The sequence below is a fragment of the Dermacentor variabilis genome, chromosome 1 (genome assembly GCF_050947875.1).
Source record: "Dermacentor variabilis isolate Ectoservices chromosome 1, ASM5094787v1, whole genome shotgun sequence".
Lineage (NCBI taxonomy): Eukaryota > Metazoa > Arthropoda > Arachnida > Ixodida > Ixodidae > Dermacentor > Dermacentor variabilis.
In genome coordinates, this window is record NC_134568.1 from 68442467 (window position 1) to 68467582 (window position 25116).

At 46.4% G+C, this 25116-nt stretch overlaps 1 protein-coding gene across 1 annotated transcript in view; it reads left to right on the top strand.

The window, feature by feature from the left end:
* LOC142578976 (QRFP-like peptide receptor) overlaps positions 1-25116 on the top strand; it is an 813496-nt gene that overhangs the window by 353312 nt on the left and 435068 nt on the right. The window contains exon 3 of the mRNA XM_075688743.1: positions 21224-21484. Within this exon, the coding sequence (XP_075544858.1) occupies positions 21224-21484 (261 nt within the window). The remainder of the gene's footprint in view (positions 1-21223; positions 21485-25116) is intronic.

The following is a 25116-nucleotide window of genomic DNA, read 5'->3' on the forward strand; positions in this document are numbered from 1 at the left end:
AGACTGCAGGAACCTTAATAACGCGAGTAAGGCCTTCAACGCAGATGTTCTTTCGGAGCACTAACCTAAAGCTTTGAGTTTTGATAGTGGACCCTTGTCCAACTGATCCAGTACTCAGCACATCACGTCTCTGGGCGCTATATCGCGGGCTGTTGCGTTTCGCCTGCGACACGTGGTTTTGCCGGCGCGACTGCGGCGGGGCGGCAGACATTTTGGCCCGATCGTCGTCGCCGCAACGCTCATCGGCAGGTGTTTCCAGGCGCGACTGCGGCGATGCGACCGCAAAGGATCACCCTCTCCTTCCAGTCATTGTGCCTGAACCAGGCGATGCGACAGCAGGGGCACCCTCTCCTTCCAGTCATTGTGCCCGAACCAGGCGATGCGAAAGCAGGGATCATCCTCTCATTACAGTCATTGTGCCCGACCGGCAGCGCTACGACAGGGTGCTACGACATTGTGCTCGACATGGTGCTACGGCAGCGCTACGACAGTGTGCGTCACCATTAGCCCATTGTACATTCACGTGCTCGTCTTTTGAGGGGTTCCTTCTTGCCCTCAACTGCGAGAGTATAAAAACAGCTGCCCCCGGACGCCAAAAGGAGGGCTCCGATTTCTTCTGTTGAGTGAAGTGCTCTCCCGTCTCTCTACTTCGGTCAAACCTGACCGCCAACTCTTTGCGATGTTAAAATAAACAAGTTGTTTCGTTGTTACCAGTCGACTCATGCTTTGCCGGGACCTTCGGATGCTTCCAGTTGTACCCCAGGCCGCCAGGCCAACGCTACCCTTGGGGCTTGCGACCCAGGTACAACCACGGGCGTCAGCGCCGAGTTCCCAACAGATCGTACCAGCGGTGCGATCCAAACAGGGCAGACACAGATAATATGTGCGAGCGTCTCATCGATGTTGCATGTGTTGCATGTGGGGCTGTTGGTCATTCCAATAAGGAAATCATATGAGTTCGTAAAGGCAACACCTAGCCACAGACGGTGCAGCACGGTCTGGTCAAGTCGTGGTAACCTAGGCGGGAAGTGCATCGGTATGTCCGGAGACAACGAACGCAAACGACTCATGGTGAAAACGTTCGAATCCCACAGGGGCAAAGTACAATTACGGGACATCAATCGCAGCCCCAGCCGCAGCGTGTGTTCGCGAAAGCGGAATGAAGACTCGTTGACCACTTTCATGCGCAGATTCGGTAGCTTCGATGGCGTGGTTATTACCGCTGATGTTGCAATGTCCTGGAAGCCACTGAAAACTTATTGTTGTTTCCCTTGTCATGGCTGCGATGATATATTTGTCGAATTTCTGAAGCCAATTGTTCATTGGGTCCGTGGCGCATTGGGCTTTGTATGCACTGAAGGGCTGCCTTGGAGTCACTAAAGACTGCCCATTGTTGCGATGGTTCCTGCTTAATGAAATAGAGTGCAGCACGGAGTGCCGCGAGTTCTGCACCCGTCGATGTGGTCACACATGAAGTTTTTAATTTGATTTCTTCAGATTTTGCCGAGATAATGACTGCAGCAGCAGAGCTGTTGAGTTTTACCGAATCATCTGTGTAGACATGTTGCCGGAATCTGTGCACGTTGTGAATGCGTTGCAAAGTTGCTTGTTTCAAAGCTTGCAACGGCGCTCCAGCTTTGTTTCTGATGCCTGGAATTGTCAACTGCACTTGCGGCCGGTTCACACACCAGAATGGGTCTGATAATCGTGTGGCAGGCGTAAATTGTGATGGCAAGTAGGACTGATGTCTTACAATACTTTTAGCAAAAGCTGAGTGTGGCCTCTTTGCTGGCAAGAAAGCAAGATAGTGTGAGGGAATCCGAGTCAGGTGTCGGATGTGTGCTCTCAGGACATCTGTATCTATATAGACTGTCAAAGGAATACGGTGCCTTCGGCAATGGCCACTGTCGCAATCGATGACGTAGTTTTGGGGAGACCGAGACAAGTTCTGAGTGCTTGTGCTTGCACACTCTGAAGTTTGCGGATATTTGTAGTGCAAGTATTTCCTAGTACGGGTAAGGTGGTACCGCAGGAAGCCCAAGAACAGTGCTTTATATAGTTGCAACATTGGTGGTACTCTTGCGCCCCAGGACTTCCCACCGAGAAATGCAAGAAGGTCCGCAATGGCGGCCAAACGCTTTGTCATGTACGAGATGTGAGGGCTTCAAGGCAAGTCTTTATTAATGATGACGCTAAGAAATTGGTGCATTCGTCTATGTCGTATAGCTTGGTCATTAATCCGCAAAGCATACGGGGCCATCGCTTTACGAGTAAAAGCAACGAGTGCACATTTCTCAGGTGAAAGCTCCAGGCCTTGCCTTCTTTGGTATGTTGACACAACCGTTGAAGCTTTCTGAAGTCGTGCGCGGATTTGTACACGTGTCACGCCTGAGGCCGATAAGCAAATGTCGTCTGCGTATACGGAGAGCTGAACGGTTTGCTGTGATGAATCAGCGAGACCCACAAGCACCAGGTTGAAAGGGGTAGGGCTGAGTACTCCGCCTTTCGGTACATCACGACTGGTATAGCTAGATGGCGTTGGCCCATCTTCAGTAAAAATAAAGAAAGATCTTCCATTAAAATAGTTGCATGTCCAGCGAAAGGTGTGTCCATCAATCCGTACAGCTTCTAAGACGTCCAGAATTGAATGATGGCCTCGGTGAAGCTCCTGCCGTGAAAAGCCATGTTGCAGCGCTGCGTTGCCATTCCCCTAATAGACAGGGTATGGTCAGACCATTGTCATGACTGACTTTATCGAGAATAGCGCTGCAGCGCCCCTGGCGACTGTTCACTGTACGAACTCCTTCGTGCATGTTACTCTCTCGAATGTATCTGCTCTCAAGCTTTCGCCTTACTGTCGCTACTCGCAGAAAAAAGTGCAAAATTTAATAATTCGCTCGATCTCCGTTTGTCATCAGAAATTTATAGCGTTCAAAACGAAAAATCGATACTTTAAGAAAGAAAATGTTTGTTATTTTATTTCTTGTATATTAACGCATTCGCTTAAGGGAAAGTGTAGGGGCAGAAATGAGCCGCATGTGCCCTGTTCGCAACCGACGGAGACTAGAAAGATAACTCCTGAAAGAGCAGGCATGCCCTAAACGTGCCCGAGAAGGGTGTGGCAAGCGGCTCACAGCAAGTGCGCAGATAGACAGCCGGACACTCACGGCATTGCTAAGTTGCGAAAATACGTTGATGACAATACGCGGCCCTGGTTCGTTTCGTTGTGCAGCCTTCTGCGCTTGAAACGCGGGAGCAGTGTGCCGCGCAGGCCGGGCTCGCTCATGCTGTCATACGCGGCTTTGTCTCGACATCTCTCTTTTTTTCTCTTTTTTTTGCCTGCTCTTCTTTCTTTTCTTTTTCGCGTTCCATGCTATCTCCGTTCACTGACTGTCGTCGCGCAAACTCGGGTAAAAGTCGTGCGAACGAGAAACTAGGCGCATCCTGCATAGCACCCCTGGTCACGCAGTCAACGACCGAATGTTTTCATTCAGTTTTACCTGTATAAATCATATTGATGCTAAAACTTCCCACTATCCTGCTCAGTGACCTCAACTGCTATGTTTTCGACGGAAAAATTCGATGGTTATTGCAAAAAAGAAGCAGCAGTGTGTCACCATCCCTTCGGCTCTCAACTCATTTACTCCAACAGCAGCGTGCTCTTGCGGCGGAAACCACCTCTCATCTTGCTTCCTTGTTCCGCAAATGATGACGATAACCAGCTGAGTTTTACAAGCTGTTTCAGTAGAAGTTATTTCGAGCACTTTTGCAAGTGTTCACTTAAGCTTAAGTTAACACGTTACCACCTGTCTTTAATCATAGTCATAATGCGCTCATTCCGAAAAGGGACTCTGTTGATGCTAAACGACAGATATTCGGGTATCGACCAGTATCATTGTGTCACATAGGGCACTATAACGTGAAGCTGTTTCAAACTTTTCTATTCCAATTCTGCAGAGCCCTCCAGAAACGGTGAAAAAGTTTTCGGCGCCCCCCCCCCCCCCCTTCGCCTGTCTGTCACGCGACAACACGAAAACGCCGAAAACGCCTCATTTGATATATGTACACACTGATCATGCATGATTATACCAAATGAAAGAAACACAATTATTTCTTGTACGACGCCATTTTTTTTTTCGCCATTAGCCTTCTACTATTGGTCAAGCAGTTTCCCGCTGCGCTCACTTAGCCTGTCCGTCACGCGACGTCATAACCGCGAAAACTCACCGCGTCAAAGTGACGTGTATGAGTTAAAGGCGCATTTATATGCCGAGCAAAACTGTTTTTTTTTTTCTGAATAACCGGGCCGGGCCCCGTTCGAACAGAAAATGGCTGCCCACCCGATCGCTCTGGCACTGGCAAGTCGGAGCTACCGGAGAGCATGGGTTTATTTGCGTATAATAGAACTTCCTGCGTGGCCGTGTAACGTTTTCGAGCACTTTCGGCACGTTTACGACCTCGCTCGGCCAACTCTTCCTTGCTGAGGATCCGTTGTGGCGGTATTTCTAGCCTTTTGTAGCACGCCGCCGCGATTTTCGACCAGCCACCGCAAGTTAAGTAACGGAAAGCGTAACAATCGCAGACGCCGGCACCTCCCTCTTCATCCGGTTACCTGCTTGCTGGCTCGAGCCCGTCGAATCTCTCTCCACTTGAGCGTGCTCTTCGCCTCGTATCAGCCAATTTGATAAGAAAAACTGCTCAATGTAAACAATGCTATTCGCTTAGAAAGCAAAAACAGTGACCTCGTATAAACGAGGGCCGCGTTTGATTGGGCTTTTCAAACAACGCTGCGGGTTACCGCCTGATGCTTGCGTCGTAGGTTACTTAAGTTTGACGTAAGGAGATTGGAATAGAAACAGATTGGAATAGTTTCACGTTATAGGGCCCATAGACTATGACATTTTTGAAAAAAAATATTCTAGCTAATAGACTACAAACCGACATTCGTGATCTAGTTGGAAAACATTTGAAATGTTACATCCGTGGTCGTAGCATACAGTCATACATATTGCCCGTTCTATTCTTGAGTGTGTGAAAGATAGCTTTCACCCGATCGCTGTCATCAAAGTTGATTTGGCTAAAACATTCGATAAAGTGAGCCGTGATTCCGTTTTTCAGGCTCAATTATCTCAATGCAGGGAAAATTCTTCTTAAGAGAATAAGGATGAGCTACAGTTGTAGAACAACTGGACTAATTGGAAATAGCATGCTTTCAGCTCCTATCTATCTATATTCGCCCTCCTTGCATTTCCTTTCTTCTCTCTCTATCTCTCTCTGAGTGTGTGTGATGGGAGGATTTCCACTTTCGCACCTAGTTTTCGCTTTTTATCTAGAACCTATGTGTGTCAGTCTCATTTCGCAGAATACCGTGGCGGGCTACGTCAGTCAAAATCCCCACTTATGCAAAATATGTTGCGCGTATATGCTCAGATAAGAAAATGTCGAATAATATACGGGCCTATCGAAATCGTTTTGTTCAGCCACTGACGCCTCTGAATAATTATAAGTCTTGAGGATTCTGGTTTGATTAGCGGGCAGATTGCAGGTATTTGCAGAAATACTGGTGCTGTGCGTTAGCTTGGGGTGCCGCTTGATCAATTTTGTAACAGTAACTTACATTGGCCTGAGTGTGGTACAAAACTTCGACATGTAGCTGAGGCCTTGGGTCGAAGAGACTGGTCCATTTTTGCAAGAGTAACAGTCTGAAATGCGTTTTTAGCTGTCAAATGGATGGTGCTTCAAGTCTTGCACTGTGCGCACAAAAATATCCGGTATCTTTGCCCACTTCGTTTGGCGCTGTGTGTGGGAGCCAGTGCTACGCGTTAACTTGCTTCTCTCAATCGAAATGGTTGGTGTTCTTCTTGCACATTCGTTTATATGGCAGTGTCGCGTTTTCTATACTTCCACGATGTTACACGCCTATTTCTACGAGAGATACTCCAGCGCCGTATCTCACTTAAGTTACATTGCCTTGTTGTATCCTACTTTGTTTAAAATTGTTCTCTGTATAGATTCTAAAAGGAAATAGTTGATGCTGTTTTAATTCTTCAGCTCATTTTTTCAGCGGCCTATTTATGTAGCTCAAGTAGTAAGATGTTGGTTAGGGATGTTATTGACGTGGCGCTTTCCCGTGCCAGTATACTATACTGCATTTGGTAATCGTCAGTTGTCAGATGTGTTGATTCACTTTAGGGAAATGTGCGTGTCTCCGGGAGCAAATACTTTCTTTGTTAAGCCTCATATCACGACACTTCCTGTGAACACGTGGCAGAAGGCTAAGGGTTTATTTGTTCCCTGGGAAACAAATCTCAGATTGGGTAAGAAGCCAGAAACTATGGATCATTTTTCCATCGGTTGTTGTGACGCAGTATATTTTATGTTTTACCGCGAACGTTGAAGAAACATTAGAAATTGTTCCTATCACACTCAGAAACCTTGATGTTACAAAAGAAACAACTTTTCATGCTATGTCAGTTTTATACAATTGGAGCAGATTGTTTCTGGAGACCAAGAATGATACATTTACATGCCACCACCCTGAGATAAATTAATGGAAGAAATGATTGAAGTACATGGAAGGAAGGAAGGAAGGAAGGAAGGAAGGAAGGAAAAAGTGGAGAAGGAAAGGCAGGGAGGTTAACCACTTTAGCTTAACCGGTTTGCTACCCTACACATGGAAGAGGGATGGGGGCGATGAAAGATGGGGAAGGGGAAGAGAGAGAGAGAGCACATAGCACAGCACGCACACATCGTCCGTTAGAGTCCATCAATCTGGCATGGTACGTGATATCACTGTCACAGCCACTTGTCCAATCCCGTCTCTTTCAAAAACCGAAGTAGTCCCTTCGTCGCCTTGAAGTACATGGATCACACAAACTTAAACACAAATCTAGGAGGTAAAATCAAAAATCAGTCAAGAGAGTCACTAGAAGTACATGGGATAGTCAAGCTTTCTAGTGACTCTCTTGACTGATTTTACCTTCTAGATTCGTGTTTAAGTTTGTCTGATTATCTACTTGTGGTAAGTTTAGTGCAAATGCTATGGTTTTACTTCCCAATAATAATAATAATAATAATAATAATAATAATAATAATAATAATAATAATAATAATAATAATAATAATAATAATAATAATACGTTCATAATACACGAGTTCGATTCCCAGTGTCGAGTGGTGGCGAAGCTTTTTCTTTTCTCGCCCAATAGGGTTAGGGTAAAGCTCAAGGTGAGGAGGTGACCTGGCGACAGCGGCGCGGCGACGACGGCGTAACGGAAAATATTGACGGATGCAGAAAACCAATTTTCGCGATTTGGACTGCCGTCGCAGTAAAACACGTGGCACAGCTTTGTACTCACCGTACCATTTGTCAAACTTTGGGGCTCCTTCGAACACCTCAAGCCTGCTCTCTCTATCATTTAATGAAGATCTCGGAATCTTCATCATCGGACCGGAAGCAATGGTTCTTGGGAAACGTTTGACAGTAATGTCGGTTTATTGATTCCGCTTGGTTTTCACGTTTTGGTAATTCCTCAACGAAGCCAAAAAGGTCTTTCCAGTAGGGCAGAAAAATATAGATCGGTAGATTCTCTTATAACTGGTGAAAATCGAGACATTTTTCTCCGCTTAAGAAATTTATCCGCATTTTAGTGCGGTGTAAGACATATTTCATAACCCACAATTATCGTCCCGAAAAAGAAGGAAAACGCTTTACACTGAAGCCCGTAATGACGAAAGCAAAACGGCGACTGGCCTTCCTGAAATGATGGAAAATAACGCTCTCTTCTACGTCAATGTGCCGCGCCACAAAGCCTGTTTGCGGTTCGTCGTGCATCTCTTACTGCTCCTCGCACCGTAATTAAGGTCTTCTATAGCGTAATGAGATGTAGAACATCCACTCATTCAACGTTGTTGCTGTCGCTGCAACAAAACCAACATAGAGGAAGCGTTGCAATCGGGCATTCGAGTACTGTGTTGATGCCCGTTGCCAGTTTAACGAGGACAAATATACATTACCGCCAAAAAACACGCGAATTCAAGAGTGATGTGCCCGCGAGCTCACCGACGTCGGCCATCCACATCTCGGAGACTGCGATTACACCTTTCCAGGTTGAATCGCAGCGATTTTTTATGTATGCACAGGGCCACAAGAAAATCATATTCTTGCGCGAATCTGATACACTACAATTCCCAAATGGTCTGCGTGATGCAAAAGTGCCACAAGCAGGCGTCTCGAGCCGCACCCACGGTGCTGCTGAAACATGCAAACTCAGAAGCACCGTCACTGCTGCAAAAAGACCGCTAATAGCAATAGTCACCTTGTCGCTGCACCTAACAGTTCCAGGAATATGGCCTATTCATTGCAGGGCTAGAAACTACACTTCCATTGTCCTAAGTGCAGCAGGCTATACAAGACAATCATTTCTGCAATTCACAAAGTGCATCGTTCGCAATACCTGCTTGCCACTGGCTGGTCGTTCTCGTTAATCGTAAGTTCAGTATGAAGATTTGCCGCTGTATGTTCTTGCTGGCGAATTTTAGAGCACGAAATGTGTTGCGAATGCGTTTCTAGTTCCGTATTACCTCGCACTTGCAGGGTGAGTGACAGTATGACCAACAATAATGTAAACCTCTGCCACAGGTAAGGACAAGGAAGAAATAAAAAAAAACTGAAAAGACGAATATGCATCGTCGGAAGGAATAGCAAACCGAAATTTTAAAGTAAAAATGGTCTTAAATGCTTCCTTTCTTTTCTCAGTCGGTTCTTGCGAAATGCTCGCTTCAGTCCCTCTTCTGAAATGCGAAATACAGAACAAACGAGCGTCTTAATCACGGGTCCATGCTGCAACTAGGAAGTTCGCGAAGCCGACTAGAACGTAAGGGACAAAACGAACGTTCTATTGTTTCCAAGGCGGCGTCGAACAATTTGTTCACTCTCCATTCCGTGCTTGGCGCGGTGTGTCCTCGTGGGCGAATAGTGGAGGTGACAAGGGCCTCATTGTGTTCTGTGACACTTAAAAGACGTGTGCGAGGGCGGTGGCGCCTCCTCGTAGGGAACTGTGACCGAGGCGCTTTGTTCTCGGCTTGAAAAGCCACCGACGGCGCTTATGTCTCCAAGTGCCCCTCGAAAGAGCGTGAGGAACGCCCCGCTCTGTGGGCTGCTATAAGTACTGCGCTCTAAGCACTGAGCTGCTGACGTTATCGTCCATAGTGGATGACCACGCTATAGTGCGTGATCATGAAAGCCGCGCTCTTGGTGCTCATTACCCTTTGCTTACTTAAAGTGAAAACAGATGATGTCTGTCTTCTGAATGACGTCGGTTGCCTGTTCTCTTTTTGCTTCTGGCCATCCTTAATAAAAGTACAGAAGACCGAACACTGGAGGCATGTCAGGGGTTAGAAAAGAAGCAAGTGTGCGACGAAAACGAATGGCATCGAAGATTTAAAACAAAAGAAAAAACACACAAACACACACATTTGATGTTTCCAGGACGCGGAGAAGTGCTGAGGACGCCAGTTCTCAAAATTAATTACAGCCTGCGAAGTAAAGAGGTGTGCGCACGATCTTTGGGCTCCGTCGCGAACAACACAAAATTTTTGTCGATTAGATGCTGACGGTGACGTACGTGCACGCGCGTGCACAAGTCGCTCGCAGGGCAATCTCTTGTCGGCTTGGCTGTAGAAAAGTGTACCACAAGGGGGCTAGTGCGTTCAGGGGCGGCACGCGCCATCCATTGCCGCCAGGTGGAAAGGTCCGGCACTTGGATGCCAGCCCACGTGACAGCAGCGCCGCCGCCAACAGCCGTCGATCCGTCGCTCTTTCCTGCTGTTGATAGTCGCGCTGGTTGTACGCCGCTAGCGCGTACGTCGAGGCTTGTGTTGTTTGGGGCTTCTTTTTTGTAGTTTATGGCAGCTCGAACGACGCATTGTTTAAAATAAAGGCTTGATTTTCCCTGAAGTATTCTGGTTTGAATTATATATACACAGCGGTTGTCATCGCTATGTAAAGAGCTGAAGCCATATAATTAATTACTGAATTACTTAACTAATTTTAATTATACAATTTTGATATAGTTCAAGTAATTAAAGCTTATGACAATTTAATGATTAATTATTTTTTAAAAATCTGTTGGTTTGTATTACTCATATTACCTAAATAATTGAGTAATTAGGTAAAAACATGTTAAATTAATTACTTTTGCTGTATCCAATAGAATGCTGATCCTGTAACTTTTAGAAATGAAGTAGCCAGTCTCTTTGCATGATATTCATGTACTCTTTGAGTGATATCTGCATACGAAGGAGTATGTTTTCACTGATACATTTTTTTCATGTGTGGCACATAACTATAAGAATTGCATGTGCATTTCCGCAGTTGTTCTCGGTGCATTTCCAAAAAGTTCTCTAGCGGATCCTGGCTCAGCCACGATCCGTTAGACAACTTCTTCGGGATAGTCAGACAATCATGTGGATCAAATGATCATCACACACCAACGCCGTGCCTGATTGTTGTAAGCTGCTCGTCATTTTATGACCTCGCAAAAGCAGTCAGCTCGAGCACTGCGGAACTTGATGAAGAAATGCCCTCTCTTCTGGAACCTTGTGATGGCTCCCTCCGAGAAGCCAGACTTAACGATTTGAACAATGCCGTCGAAGCCGAGACGTGTTAGCACTGACGCGTTAGCAATTAAAATGCAGGTTCTTGGGCGCGATGCATGCAAAGCGCCATAGCGCATCGGAAGCAGTGCATGATGCGACAGACCATGTTCTGGTGGCGCCATCTCGTGGCTTTCTACATCAAGTACGGCAGCCGTGAGTCCTCCCTGAACACTCTACCCCATATCCTACGTCGCAGTGCACTGTAGCTATAGTTCTAGCGTTGTTAATGCCACTGTAAAGTCGGTCCTCCTACAAAGCTAGACTAACAGCAGAGAAAGGAGTACAAACGATGCAGGTAGACTTGAATAGAATGCCATTTTGACTTGAATGACTTGAACAGAATGCCTGCTTTTTTAGTACACTGAAGTGCAGGACTTGAAACTCAACGAAATACTCCAGTGTTCTTTCTTTTTCTTTTTTGCACGTTAAGACGCGGTTGATGCGCAAAAACAAGCCAGCGCACTGGACTGTAAGTCTGGCTATGTACTGAGGGTGGCAGGATGTTAGGCGCGAACATATGAAATATGTCGGCATCTTTCGCGCATCGTCCCATCCGCATTTTTTTTTTCTGCTCATACACACCAAATGCCATGTCAACTGGCGGGTACTCGAAACTTGTCGTTTATTCTGCCACAGAACAAGAATACAAAAGAACCATCCCCGCCGTGGTTGTTTAGCGGCTAAGGCGTTGCGCTGCTAAGCCATGAAGCCGCGGCGGCGCACTTCGATTGGGGCGAAATGCAAGAGCACGCGTCTACCGTGTATTTGGTGCGCCTTAAAGAACCGAAGATGGTTAACATTAATCCGGAGTCCTCCTACTATGGCCCACCTCATATTTAAATCGTGCTTTTGGTACGTAAAAACCAGGAATTTGTATTATGCGAAAGCATCAAATGGCCCATTTAGCGAAAAAACCGGCGTTCGTCTGTAGCAGCGAAACGGCAGCTAAATCCCTATTGGCTGCGACGCCACGTCACGAGCACGTCACGTCACGAGCGCGCCGTCACGAGCGGCAGAAAGGGAACACCCGTTGCTTCATAAGCGCGCCAGGTGTTGCATGAGGGAAGAGGGCATCGCCGCGACGCTATGTCACCCTCGCTCTCGGAAACCGGCGGGTGGCTTGTAAGCCTGTCTCTCTCTCTCTCTGTCTCTCTCTCTCACCCCCAGTGGGCTTAGCTGCTGCGCGCGGCTGCTGACCTTGGTGGCTGCTGCTTCCTCGGTCTCTCGTTGCGCACGACGTCGGAGGCATACGGCGTTAGCACCGCAGGCTGCTGCTGCTTGCTGGCTCGGAAAGCACGTTGCGCTATGGTGCATTACTCGCAGCGCAAAACTCGAAGGAATGTTCAGCGGCGTTCAAGTGGACATTAATGCTTTCGCATTCACAACTCAAAAGCAATGCTTAGGTGTCCTCTGATTTTATTTTATTTAAATGAACCAGAAAGGATCGATACGTAGGCATAACATTTTTAGTCACTATTTTTTGTGTGTTTATTTGTGCTTTATTGCGGTTAATGTCCGTCGCTTTCAAACATGTGCCTTTTCTTTCATTTCCCATTATTTCGAGTAACTGAGAAGACTCTACATCCTTTCCCTCTGCAGACGCTAGAGAAAAGATGGATAAGTCTCGTGTTTATAACTGCGTAGTTCCGCTATTATTCGGATCTCACCTTGGCTGTGTAGGTTTAACCACTAGCGAGAACAAATATGTTTTAATTCACGTATCCGCCCAATCCCGGCGCCCTTCTTGTTTCAGATTAAATAACATCCGTGATGAAAAAAAAACACGAATAAAGCTACGTTGTCAAATTACACCGTTATATAGAAGCTACAGAAATCTTCCTTAGTCTATGTACGTCTAATCTGTGGTGTAACGCAAAGGGTGTCCTATTCCCAGGCTGTACTGCTCTACTGAAAGTTTCCAAATGGCCTGAAACGTTATGTACAGCCATCACATTACATAGAAGCATACTCAAGCACACAGCATTGCAATTTGACAAAAACAAAAACACGTGCTCAAAACATGAGCACATCCGCACAGTCGCGTGTACCCCGAGCGCTGCCTTAAATACAAAGCGGCTGCGTGCTTGGTGCTTACGACTCAATTACTGCTGCGAGACAGGAAATTAGCACGGGCTTTGCGTCCGGTAGCTATCCGATTCCGTTTCTTGTCCTTCAACAGTGTGGCTTATCTCGCACTCATTAGCCTGATTGTCACCGCCAGTCGACCTGCCATTTTGGGCATAGTAGCCGGTTGCAGGAGTTGAAGTAGGGACTGACCCAGCTGATCAATAGTTCAAATGCGAACGACAACCCGGGAGCCCGACCATCTTAATTAAGACAGGGACTGCATTACAAGTCTAATCCTTCCGCAACTGTCCCTCTAAGTGTGCTTCATTGATTGTGAGCAGTCCGCGCGAGCGCGCAAGCTGCCTCACATAAATGCACATGCCATTTCTTTTTCTCGTATACACGTTTTCATCGGGCGAGGAGGAAAGGGCACGCGGCGAGCCTTTCATCCTGCCTGGCTTGGGCGATCCAGCGCGGCGCTGCTCGAAAGTATATTGCTGTCGCGTGCTGCGGAACAATTTCACGATTTTTTTAGATCATACTTTGGGAAATTTATGCAAAATCCGTTCATATAAGGTCGTCGGGGAAGCCTTTCGGTACATGGGTAACTATAGTACGCGGAGATATCTCTTGGGGGCGCATACATGTGACGCGCATTATCAGCCGCGGTGTGTATATGTGTTGTGAACTATTTTGCGTATATTGTTTGAATTCAACGAAGAGAACCGGTGTCTCTGTATTACCATCATGAAATGGTACATCTGTTCCCTATCTTATCGCTTGGCGTTAGGACTAAACCATAAGATTGCATGCTCGTGTACGGCCAACCTAAGGCAACTGCGAAACATTTAAGCGGCAGGCGCTATCAATTATGTGTGATACACGGGCATCGTTCTCCCGGATTTCAAGTCTAGTAGGCTTGAAATTACTATATGTCTACGCTAGCTTCCTGCATGAGGCCAATGGCGCTGCTCATCACAGGGATCACTGCGGTTGGTGAACCAGCATGATACATATATAAGCTATGTGATTCGGCGTTGCCTTTTTGCCCTGTAAAGCCATAATATATGAGACGGATCGCATAAAGAGAATGCGATGGCTATTCTTGAGAAAAAAATTTCCGTATTACGTGTGAGTGCGTCATAGCGAACGGAACAAACACAACCGAAAAAAAATTCAGTTATCTCCCTCTTTCTCGAAAAAGAAAGAAAAACGGGCTAACGCCTCAATACGACCTCGCATAGTCACGCCGCACAACGTTTATAGATCTATAAACGTTGATGCCGTGCACTTGAACCATGCGCTATATAGAACAAAGATATCTGTAATCCAGCACCTACAACTGTTTAGCACGCTCGCGCAGTTCGTAAACGGTCGCTTTGCTGGACAAGTATAGCTCACACTCTAAGGCATGCTGTTAGTACTAACCAAAACTTTTTTATTCGTGGGTGGGAACGTCCTCAACCGAACCAAGTAGTAACGCTATTTAATCTGCAGCTAACAGTTTGAATGCTTGTCAAGGTATAACAGTACAGCTCCTATCGTAGCAGAACGGTACCTATGCTGTTACGATCGTTGCGTAAGCTTCATTGCTCCTAAACCGCAGCTTAGAACTAGGGGATAATACAGCAGTCAGGTCACATTAGTGAACGGAACATCCAGAAGTGCACAATTGATCTCCGAGGCTGATCGTAGGCTAAAACATGCGCGCACACATCGCGCTGCGTGCTCCGTCCGCCTCAACGCCAGCAGAAACTCCGGCCATGTCGACTTCAACCACTTCAGTACGTCTCACAGAACCGTTTCCCACGTACAAGACGCCATGTCGTACTAAATACACTGCACGAGCGCGAAAACAAACACCAGAAACTTCCGCCGAGCGTTTACCTGCCATGGAAGACGGAGCGATCGCCCAAGCCAGCATGCCGACTGCCAGTAGATGGCGCCACTGCGTGGTAATGTGGGTTGTAATAGGTATTATTAAGAGGCGATTGGAGGATTGGTGGAGGAAAAGTAGGGGAACGACAAAAAACGGAGACGTACAAAAGCATAGTTCGCAATAGGGAATCAAAAATTTGGTTGTGGGAGGTCATAGTTTTTTTTCTTTTTTATTGTTTAACCTAGGTAGGACATTAGGCAGTGTAATAGCAAGAGCTTGGTGGCGCAACCCACCGCCCCGTTCCAAAGGGGACGCTCATAACATCCATTCGTCCATCCATGGTGGCGTCCATGAAAAAACGGTCTATAGGGTAACGCAGCTCGCGGATGTAATATCGCAGCTCAGGAAAGCGTTTGAAAAACAAATTCACCCGTATCAAGGGGCGAGCATTGCAAAGCAAGGGCTTTGAAAGTAAATATCGTTTACCTTAACGTTTGACGCAGCGCGAAAGCGCATGAAGGTGCCTTCGTGCAACAAGAGTTAAAGAAACAGCTTAACCATTAATCAAAAGAAATGGACTTCCGAAAAATGGACCACAATACGAATGCTGAAGCATGTATTTGATCATGCAGAGTCTCCTGTGTTGCTTATCCACCAACATAAGTTGGTGTAGAGTCCTTACAAATGCATGATATCTGGGAGGCAGCATCAGAACTTTAGCCGAAGCCGTTTGCGTGATTTTTCTGTACTGCAGACCTTGCTTGAGGGAACGTAACATTTAGTCCAACAGTCTGCCACCGGCACACCCCATTCTTACCCTGATAATAAATATCACGTAAAGAACTTCGGCAAGGCAGTTTGTCGTGTGCGTATCATGGACACGCATGCTTATATCGCCTCCCGTTTCCCTCACGAAGTCTCCCCGAGAGGGGAGACTTCGTTCCGGCCGCGAAGCTCTCTACATCTCAGTAAGGTGCCTGGTGGTGGTCTCGTGCTGACGATGCCCTCTCGGTGAGCGCATATTTCCCCCCCTCATCTTTTAAGAGATTCAATACATACAAGCATTTGTCTCGCAAACCGGATTTATTTCAAGGGAATTTTCCACCTCTCAATAATTTCTCTCGTCGTATTCGAGTGCTGATTGCCGTGTTATAGTTTGTTAACGAAACTTCCCCTCAAGTCTAAATATTTTAAGGCAGTTTTCCTAGTCTCTAAAGCCGCTCGAGTTCACACTGCTCCTCTGGCGGCCATTTTTCCAAGAAATTATGCCTTCCAACCACTCAGAATCGACTGTCGCGGACAACATCAGTAACTTTCCACATAAGTATTAGGCTCGGAGCAGGAGCTATGGCGCTTGAAAGTAACCGTTGGCTTGACGAAACAACCGACTGAGCTACCTTTCCGGGCAACATTGAAGGATCACGAGTTCAAATCACGTGTTATGTTCCTTTCCCCCCCCCTTTCTTTTCTTTCTTTTTAATGTATTTTCCTTCATTTTATCACTGTACGGAAACCCTCCTAAAAAAAAAATTTATATATCCTCAATTATGTGTGGCCACACATGTGCCGGTCATAAATACCAGGTTCTCAAGCCGAGTGCCATCCATGCGGTATAACCGAGCTCAGATTGGTCCAGCTTGACTGATCAAATAGGGCACCACTGTAGGTTAAATGAGGCGTACAACTCCTGCGGGACCCGCCGTGGTTGCTCAGTGGTTATGGTGTTAGACTGCTGAGCACGAGGTCGCGGGATCGGACCCCGGCCACGGCGGCCGCATTTCGATGGGGGCGAAATGCGAAAACACCCGTGTACTTAGAATTAGGTGCACGTTAAAGAACCCCAGGTGGTCGAAATTTTCGGAGTCCTCCACTACGGCGTGCATAATCAGAAAGTGGTTTTGTCACGCAAAACCCCACAATTCAATTTTTAATTTAACTCCTGCGGGGACCGTAGAGTATCCGTCTCCAGTGCAAGAGGACCGTGATTCAAATCCCGGCGCAGCGCAATTCTCCACCGGAAAATACAAAAAAAAAACGTGTGTTGACAAAATTGCACAAACAGGCTTGGAGTGCGGCCTGATCCCGGTGACCAGAACCGGTAACGCACTCTCTCACCAGAGCAGGATTGGCCACCCTGGTGCAGTAATTGGCCACAACCTCCTATATGAATACAACAATCAAACCCCGGCCCTCAGTCCCCAGCAGCCGCGAAGCAACTGACCACGGCGGCGGTCAGATCTGTGACGCTGCAGAGGGTGCTAAGAATACCTGGCTCCGGACAGGCCGCCATTGGAATCTGAACCTGGCAACGTTTAACGTTAGAACGCTACCTAGTGAGGCGAGTCTAGCAGTGTTATTGGAGGAATTAGAGGGTACTAAATGGGATATAATAGGGCTCAGTGAGGTTAGGAGGACAAAAGAAGCATATACAGTGCTAAAAAGCGGGCATGTACTGTGTTACCGGGGCTTAGCGGAGAGACGAGAACTAGGAGTCGGATTCCTGATTAATAAGGAAATAGCTGGTAACATACAGGAATTCTATAGCAATAACGAGAGGGTGGCAGGTCTTGCTGTGAAACTTAATAAGAGGTACACATTGAAGGTAGTACAAGTCTATGCCCCTACATGCAGTCATGATGACCAGGAAGTCGAAAGCTTTTATGAAGACGTGGAATCGGCGATGGGTAAAGTCAAAACAAAATACACTATACTGATGGGCGACTTCAATGCCAGGGTTGGCAAGAAGCAGGCTGGAGACAAGTAAGTGGGGGAATATGGCATAGGCTCTAGGAATAGCAGAGGAGAATTATTAGTAGAGTTTGCAGAACAGAATAATATGCGGATAATGAACACCTTTTTCCGCAAGCGGGTTAGTCGAAAGTGGACGTGGAGGAGCCCGAATGGTGAGACTAGAAATGAAATCGACTTCATACTCTGCGCGAACCCTGGCATCATACAAGATGTAGACGTGCTCGGCAAGGTACGCTGCAGTGACCATAGGATGGTAAGAACTCGAATTAGCCTAGACTTGAGGAGGGAACGGAAGAAACTGGTACACAAGAAGCCAATCATTGAGTTAGCGGTAAGAGGGAAACTAGAGGAATTCCGGATCAAGCTACAGAACAGGTATTCGGCTTTAACTCAGGAAGAGGACCTTAGTGTTGAAGCAATGAACGACTATCTCATGGGCATCATTAAGGAGTGCGCAATAGAAGTCGGTGGTAACGCCGTTAGACAGGAAACCAGTAAGCTATCGCAGGAGACGAAAGATCTGATCAAGAAACGCCAATGTATGAAAGCCTCTAACCCTACAGCTAGAATAGAACTGGCAGAACTTTCTAAGTTAATCAACAAGCGTAAGACAGCGGACATCAGGAACTATAATATGGATAGAATTGAACAGGCTCTCAGGAACGGAGGAAGCCTAAAAACAGTGAAGAAGAAACTAGGAATAGGCAAGAATCAGATGTGTGCGTTAAGAGACAAAGCTGGCAATATCGTTACTAATATGGATGAGATAGTTCAAGTGGCTGAGGAGTTCTATAGAGATTTATACAGTACCAGTGGCACCCACGACGATAGTGGAAGAGAGAATAGCCTAGAGGAATTCGAAATCCCACAGGTAACGTCAGAAGAAGTAAAGAAAGCCTTAGGAGCTATGCAAAGGGGGAAGGCAGCTGGGGAGGATCAGGTAACAGCAGATTTGTTGAAGGATGGTGGTCAGATTGTTCTAGAGAAACTGGCCACCCTGTATACGCAATGCCTCATAAGCTCGAGCGTACCGGAATCTTGGAAGAACGCTAACATAATCCTAATCCATAAGAAAGGGGACGCCAAAGACTTGAAAAATTATAGACCGATCAGCTTACTGTCCGTTGCCGACAAAGTATTTACTAAGGTAATCGCAAATAGAATCAGGAACACCTTAGACTTCTGTCAACCAAAGGACCAGGCAGGATTCCGTAAAGGCTACTCAACAATAGACCATATTCACACTATCAATCAAGTGATAGAGAAATGTGCCGAATATAACCAACCCTTATATATAGCTTTCATTGATTACGAGAAAGCGTTTGATTCAGTCGAAACCTCAGCAGTCATGGAGGCATTGCGGAATCAGGGTGTAGATGAGCCATATGTAAAGATACTGGAAGATATCTATAGCGGCTCCACAGCCACCGTAGTCCTCCACAAAGAAAGCAACAAAATCCCTATAAAGAAAGGCGTCAGACAGGGAGATACGATATCTCCAATGCTATTCACAGCATGTTTACAGGAGGTATTCAGAGGCCTGGGGTGGGAAGAATTGGGGATAAAAGTTGATGGAGAATACCTTAGCAACTTGCGACTCGCTGATGATATTGCCTTGCTTAGTAACTCAGGAGACCAATTGCAATGCATGCTCACTGACCTGGAGAGGCAAAGCAGAAGGGTGGGTCTGAAAATTAATCTGCAGAAAACTAAATTATTGTTTAGCAGTCTCGGAAGAGAACAGCAGTTTACGATAGGTAGCGAAGCACTGGCAGTGGTAAGGGAATACATCTACTTAGGGCAGGTATTGACCACGGATCCGGATCATGAGACTGAAATAACCAGAAGAATAAGAATGGGCTGGGGTGCGTTTGGCAGGCATTCTCAAATCATGAACAGCAGGTTGTCACTATCCCTCAAAAGGAAAGTGTATAACAGCTGTGTGTTACCAGTACTCACATAATGGGCAGAAACCTGGAGGCTTACGAAAAGGGTTCTGCTGAAATTGAGGACGACGCAGCGAGCTATGGAAAGAAGAATGATGGGTGTGACGTTAAGGGATAAGAAAAGAGCAGATTGGGTGAGGCAACAAACGCGGGTAAACGACATCTTAGTTGAAATCAAGAAAAAGAAATGGGCATGGGCCGGACATGTAATGAGGAGGGAAGATAACCGATGGTCACTAAGGGTTACGGACTGGATTCCAAGGGAAGGGATGCGTAGCAGGGGGCGGCAGAAAGTTAGGTGGGCGGATACATTAAGACGTTTGTAGGGACAACATGGCCACAATTAGTACATGACCGGGGTAGTTGGAGAAGTATGGGAGAGGCCTTTGCCCTGCAGTGGGCGTAACTAGGCTGATGATGATGATGATGAAAGAACTTCGGCACATTCCGATAGCACCCAACGTCTGTCATTAAGTCAAGAACTTTGTAATGCAAAAATACTCAGTTGTAGAGCTGGTGTAGTCTCAAAGCGGAAGCCAGCCATGCAGCCAGTACCGGTTCAAGCTGGTTTCTATAATGGCTTTTCATTCATTGCTGTTTATAGCCAAGTCTCTGGTGTAAACGCGTGGTACACTGATGAATGGAGTACGTTCCGGGAGAGGCACTGCAGCACCGCAATTGGATAAAATTGGCCAAAATTTTTCAGTATTGAGTTGGTGTTTTCTCTATCTATGTAGCACAGCGGGGCTAGCCTGGTATGCTTGGCATGCAATTGTTCCGCCTAGAACACTCGAGCGTTCCATAGTATAGCAAAGAAACCGTAATGTAACATTTTCTACAGTGTTTAAGGCACATTGGCTTGAAATTATATGTGACTTCTCTGTCCGTGTGTCTGCCACTCCTTACACGAATTATCTCTCATGCCTAGCAGCGACACAGATTTAGTGGTTTCCTTGCTTTCTAGACCACCACTGATGGTGCAACAGTGCTCCCTCCACACTTTTTCCTTATATAACTTAAGCGCTATAGGTGGGGGCAAACCTGTAGAACAAATGCTCACTTGTGTCATATAACAGCAATGTGCAATAGCGCTATATGCCTATTTTTTCACTCCGTCCGCAAACGTATCATTCTGCCTCGATGGTATGGCTTTTGCCACGAGTTTCAATGCCACTAGCTGCGCGCGTGACCGAGGAGTTCTACCGAGCTTGTCGAAATGTCCATGATTCGAAGCTCAACATGCATAGTGCGACGGTTCTGTGACAGGAAAGAGGGCTGTTGGTGGCAAGTGAGCACGCCTCTCCTCCTCTACCCCAGTCGTGGCTGCGTATAGCTGTTCGCACAGCTGAGCGCATGCTTGGGCTACGCGACGTATCTTTCTTGGAGGTAATCTGCAACGGGTGCAAACACCTGGCGAGCTGAGACGGCTGATCGCTTCACGCGCACTTTTTTCCGTGCGCCTAGAGTTGGAGGTCACGTATCTCAAGAATTGAACACGCGTTGAAGCGAGAGACAGCCCGAAAACGTTCGCTCTCCGAGGTCGGTGCTCTTCATAACGCCAGCGTTATGACAGCTTTTGTTCGCGTTCACCGAGTGAGATCAGTTCGTGTTCGCTTGTGCACGCCTGTCACTATGTTTCTTAATTTAATCAGTAAGAGGGTTTAGTGCAATTTATACGGCCGATAAAACTACGAACCTTGCTTCGTATCGCTGTCTAATGCTTTGCTATCAGTACTACTGCGACTTTTTTTTTTCTCACTCCTTTTCATTCATCCCTCACTATCTCACCTGGAGTAGCGTGCCAGACCTGCCACTAGGTTTCTCCAGATATAAACTTCCTCTCTCTCTTTCTCTGCGACTGTCGCGATGTGCTTTATATGCTGGCTTCCGGTGGTGTGCAACGCGCATTTTCTCGTCGCAGTGGACGCCGCTGGAATCGGTGACGTACTGCGGCTGGACGTGGCCAACGGAGGCCAGCTGGGACGCGGAGCGCGGGGAGTGCGTGTTCGCCTCGTCGGGCCGCAAGCTTTACTACTTGCTGGTCACCGTGGCGCTCTTCTTCCTGCCCGTGGCCATCATGCTGACCGCTTACTCTCTCATCGTGTGGCGCTTGTGGATCACACAGATGCCCGGAGAGCGCAGCGCTGCCAACATCAACGCCCAGTGCCGCGCCAAAAAGAAGGTAACGTCCTTGCGCGCTGCGTGGCTGTGCGTAGGAAGACAAAGAGTTTGGGTGTTTAGAAGCCGCCGCCGTGGCTGATTGCGACCACGTCAGCTACGCTCGACCACCGGCTGCGGTTTCAAAGTGGCATAAAGAGCATCATTAAATCTCTTTAGATTACTGAAGCATTCCCTCAAGACTTGGTTTCCCAGTAGTTCGCTACTAGCGGTCGGAGAAGTAAAGCCAATGTTCGTCTATTTGAGTTTGGCGCCCCAATAGCAGCACCGGTATGCCAGTGGGACGCCATGGAGTTCAACGGGATCAACAGTGGTAGAAAGATGGCTGGAGCAAAATAGTTTGGTTGCGCGCCAGCGACATCCTCTTGCTTGACCGCGGTTGATCACTTGAGGCCTCCATCCTCGTGACCACTGTCTTGTATAGATTTCAAGGTATTTTTACGTGTTTGCGCCGTTACCCCTCCCCCTCTATTCTTTTCTTTTGCGGGGTAGGGGGAATGCCCTTGCCAGATAAAGGTTTTAAAATTCCCTAGGTTGATTCTTTGGTTCCTTTCAAATGCATTTAATTATCGATTAACTACTCCCGAGCAAACGCTATCAAAATCCATGACGTCCGCGGAAAGTTGTGCGGGAAGCGGTGGTGTCTGCAACCCTCTTTCGTTGTAGCCTTTTTTTTTTAATTTAGTACACGTCTGCCCAGGCTAAGACTGGCGTTATCAATGTCGCAGCAGTATAATTTACCAATGCAGCTTAACCAAACTTTCCTTCTTTCATACTTACTAATCCACGTCAAAATAACGTAAGACACAGAGGTAGAAGGACGCCGGATGATGTAAGTTCTTCCTTCGAAAGATATCATCATCAGGCAAAAATACAGAAGGGCTCTAGAACTTGCTTCTATACCCTTCTGCCTCTGTACTTTCGTTGTTTTGGCGCTGATTGACAAGTGTGCATCCTTTCCAACTCGCCCATCTTTCCACCTTACTGCAATTTGTTCCTTTCTTCGACGTCCCTTTAAGGCCGATACTATACGAAGGATCAAAAGTCCCCGATGTCATATATTATTACGGCGGTTGTCACAGTGCCGAAATAACAAATGTGCGTCACATCAATAATTCTGCACCCTTCCAATTCGGCAGCACGTAAAGCAGCCTCTACGACGTGTAGTCTCCGCAGACCAAGCAACGTTTCATTTGCTGGTTCGAACAATCTGGCTGCTTGCTGTCGCTTCACTAAGCGGTCATCGAACGACTATTGAGATCACGTTAACTACACAAAATTTTTTACCTTAGTGAAACCCTTTTTTTTTCTTTGCTAAGGCTGTGCTTGTTTTTTCGAGAGGGGGGGGGGCGCATTGCAATGTCCGTGAGCGAAAGGCCACGTCGGCACTGCTGTCGTGGAAACACTGATGTCGTCTGTGGACGACTCTAGCCATCTCACTGCAGTACAGGAATAATTTATTCCCTGCTTCTGGTTGTGAGCCGTGCTTCAGCTTGAATCCGCACGTGCCTTCAGCACACGGTGCGAGGCCGTACGCATGATTTTTACTGCTTTCTGTTTCACTTCTACATTATTGAATGCATCGCACGGCTCTCTGGCTCATGGTAACAGAGTTGCCCATGTACGGGGTGTGTGTTACAGTTACTATGGGCCTAGCGTTAAAAAGAAAGACAGAAAAAAGGAAAATTGATTAGGTGTCCGCTACGCAGATCTAGCCCCCCAACTCAGTATCCTTCACTGTCCTCTTGAGCAGCTCAAAGCCTTCTTTTCTTTTTAGTTGAGCTGGAGTAACTCGTTAAAAAAAAGAATTACCCTTTAAAGTATTCGTCTAAGTGAGTAGGGTTCAAATCAGAAGTTGCAGAGCCTACTAATAGTTATGCACTTGGTCGCTTATCATGAATAGATTGACTCTGGTTTTAATTATTCAAGGCTCTGAAGAACGAGCGCGCTATCTTAATAAAGTGCCGTATAACTAGCTGCTCGCGGGTCGCAGCATTTCTGCAGTTTTACAGGTTTGGAACTAATTATCTACGTTGCACCCAGACCCAACGTATGAATAAGCACAAGCGATAACGTTGATTGAGAGCAGACGGCAACGACTGCTATCTCGCGAATACATCGCCATCCGCAACAAAGATCACTTCGCCCTTTATGTAGCCTTTCAGAAGCAAAAATTCTGACAGCTTCAAGAGTTTCCATGCACTATTTATCGCCATAATCACATCGATACAATTGAACCGACGCTTCAGCAGGCGTAATATTTTGGCAGCAGTAGAAGCCAACGTAGTTGCCTTCGGTCCATCTGTGTTGCATATATATATATATATATATATATATATATATATATATATGTATATATATATATATGTGTATAATCGGAAGTCAACAAAGACACCAATGACAACACAGGGGAAATTACTCGTACTGAGTAACTGAAATAAAGAAATGATACATTAATGCAATTGAAAGTGGATGAAAAAACAATTTGCCGCAGGTAGGGAACGATCCCACGTCTTCGCATTACGCGTGTGAAGCGCTACCAGTTGAGCTACCGCGGCGCGGTCTTCCCATCCACTTTCTGGGGTATGAATGTGTTACTACGATAACTTACCCTGGGATCGTATATATATATATATATATACCTGTATGTGCGTGTGTGTGTGTCTAACTTATATTCATACACTCTTTCACTGAGGTTCCAGCTATAAGCTGCGAACATTTTCCCTTCGTTAAATAGAACGGCGTCCCACATAAAATATTTGGCGATCCCTACGTGGTACTAGCCACGTGGCGCGGGGTCTCCCCTGCGTCTTCTCTGGACCGAAATAAAGAAATTTCCCTCACTCTCTCATACAAAGAAACGGAGTTCCATATATTTGAACTCTTTCTTCTAATTTTTAAGTTCACGTAACATTAACTATGTGGAACTGTCTCCAAAATAAATAGCCGCGGTTATTGGAACAGTTTTTCACATACCAGTACCTATTATCTGGAACATTCTTCCACGAACCAGCCACAGGAACCATCTTTATGTGTTCATACGCGTTTCCTTCGCGTACCTGGACATTGTTCCACAATCGCAATCATGGTCCCAGTTACGGATGTGTGGAACATCCTGTCTTAGTAAAGCATCGATCATTCGTATAATGCATGCTTGATGACCTAGGGCACTAACGTCGCTGCACGCAAGTGCCTAGTCACGTTGTGCTGTTTCAATTCTCGCGCGCTTTCTATATAGCCCGGAAAAAATATTTTACCACAACAGCCAACTTCATGGAGGTAGATCTCATTTGGATATATTTCGCTCCGATCCTCAACTTCTCCATTGAAGAATTTGTGATTAAATACGTACTTGGAAAGATAGATATAATTATTGCTACTAATTTTCGTCAGCGCAGAGTAAAAAAAAAAAGAATATTGAGTCGCTCAAGAGGGCAGTTAACAATACTGAGGTGGTTGCCTTCGCGTAGCGCGCTCTGGTTCATCTAGATATTGGTATAAGTTACGTCAAACAACGTGTATAATATCAAAGTCATTTATACCAAGTCTTTTGTTTTCCACATTGAAATAACACGGCCGTCTAGATTATTATATTACCATGTATGGTTAACATATACGACTATTGCCAGAGATAAG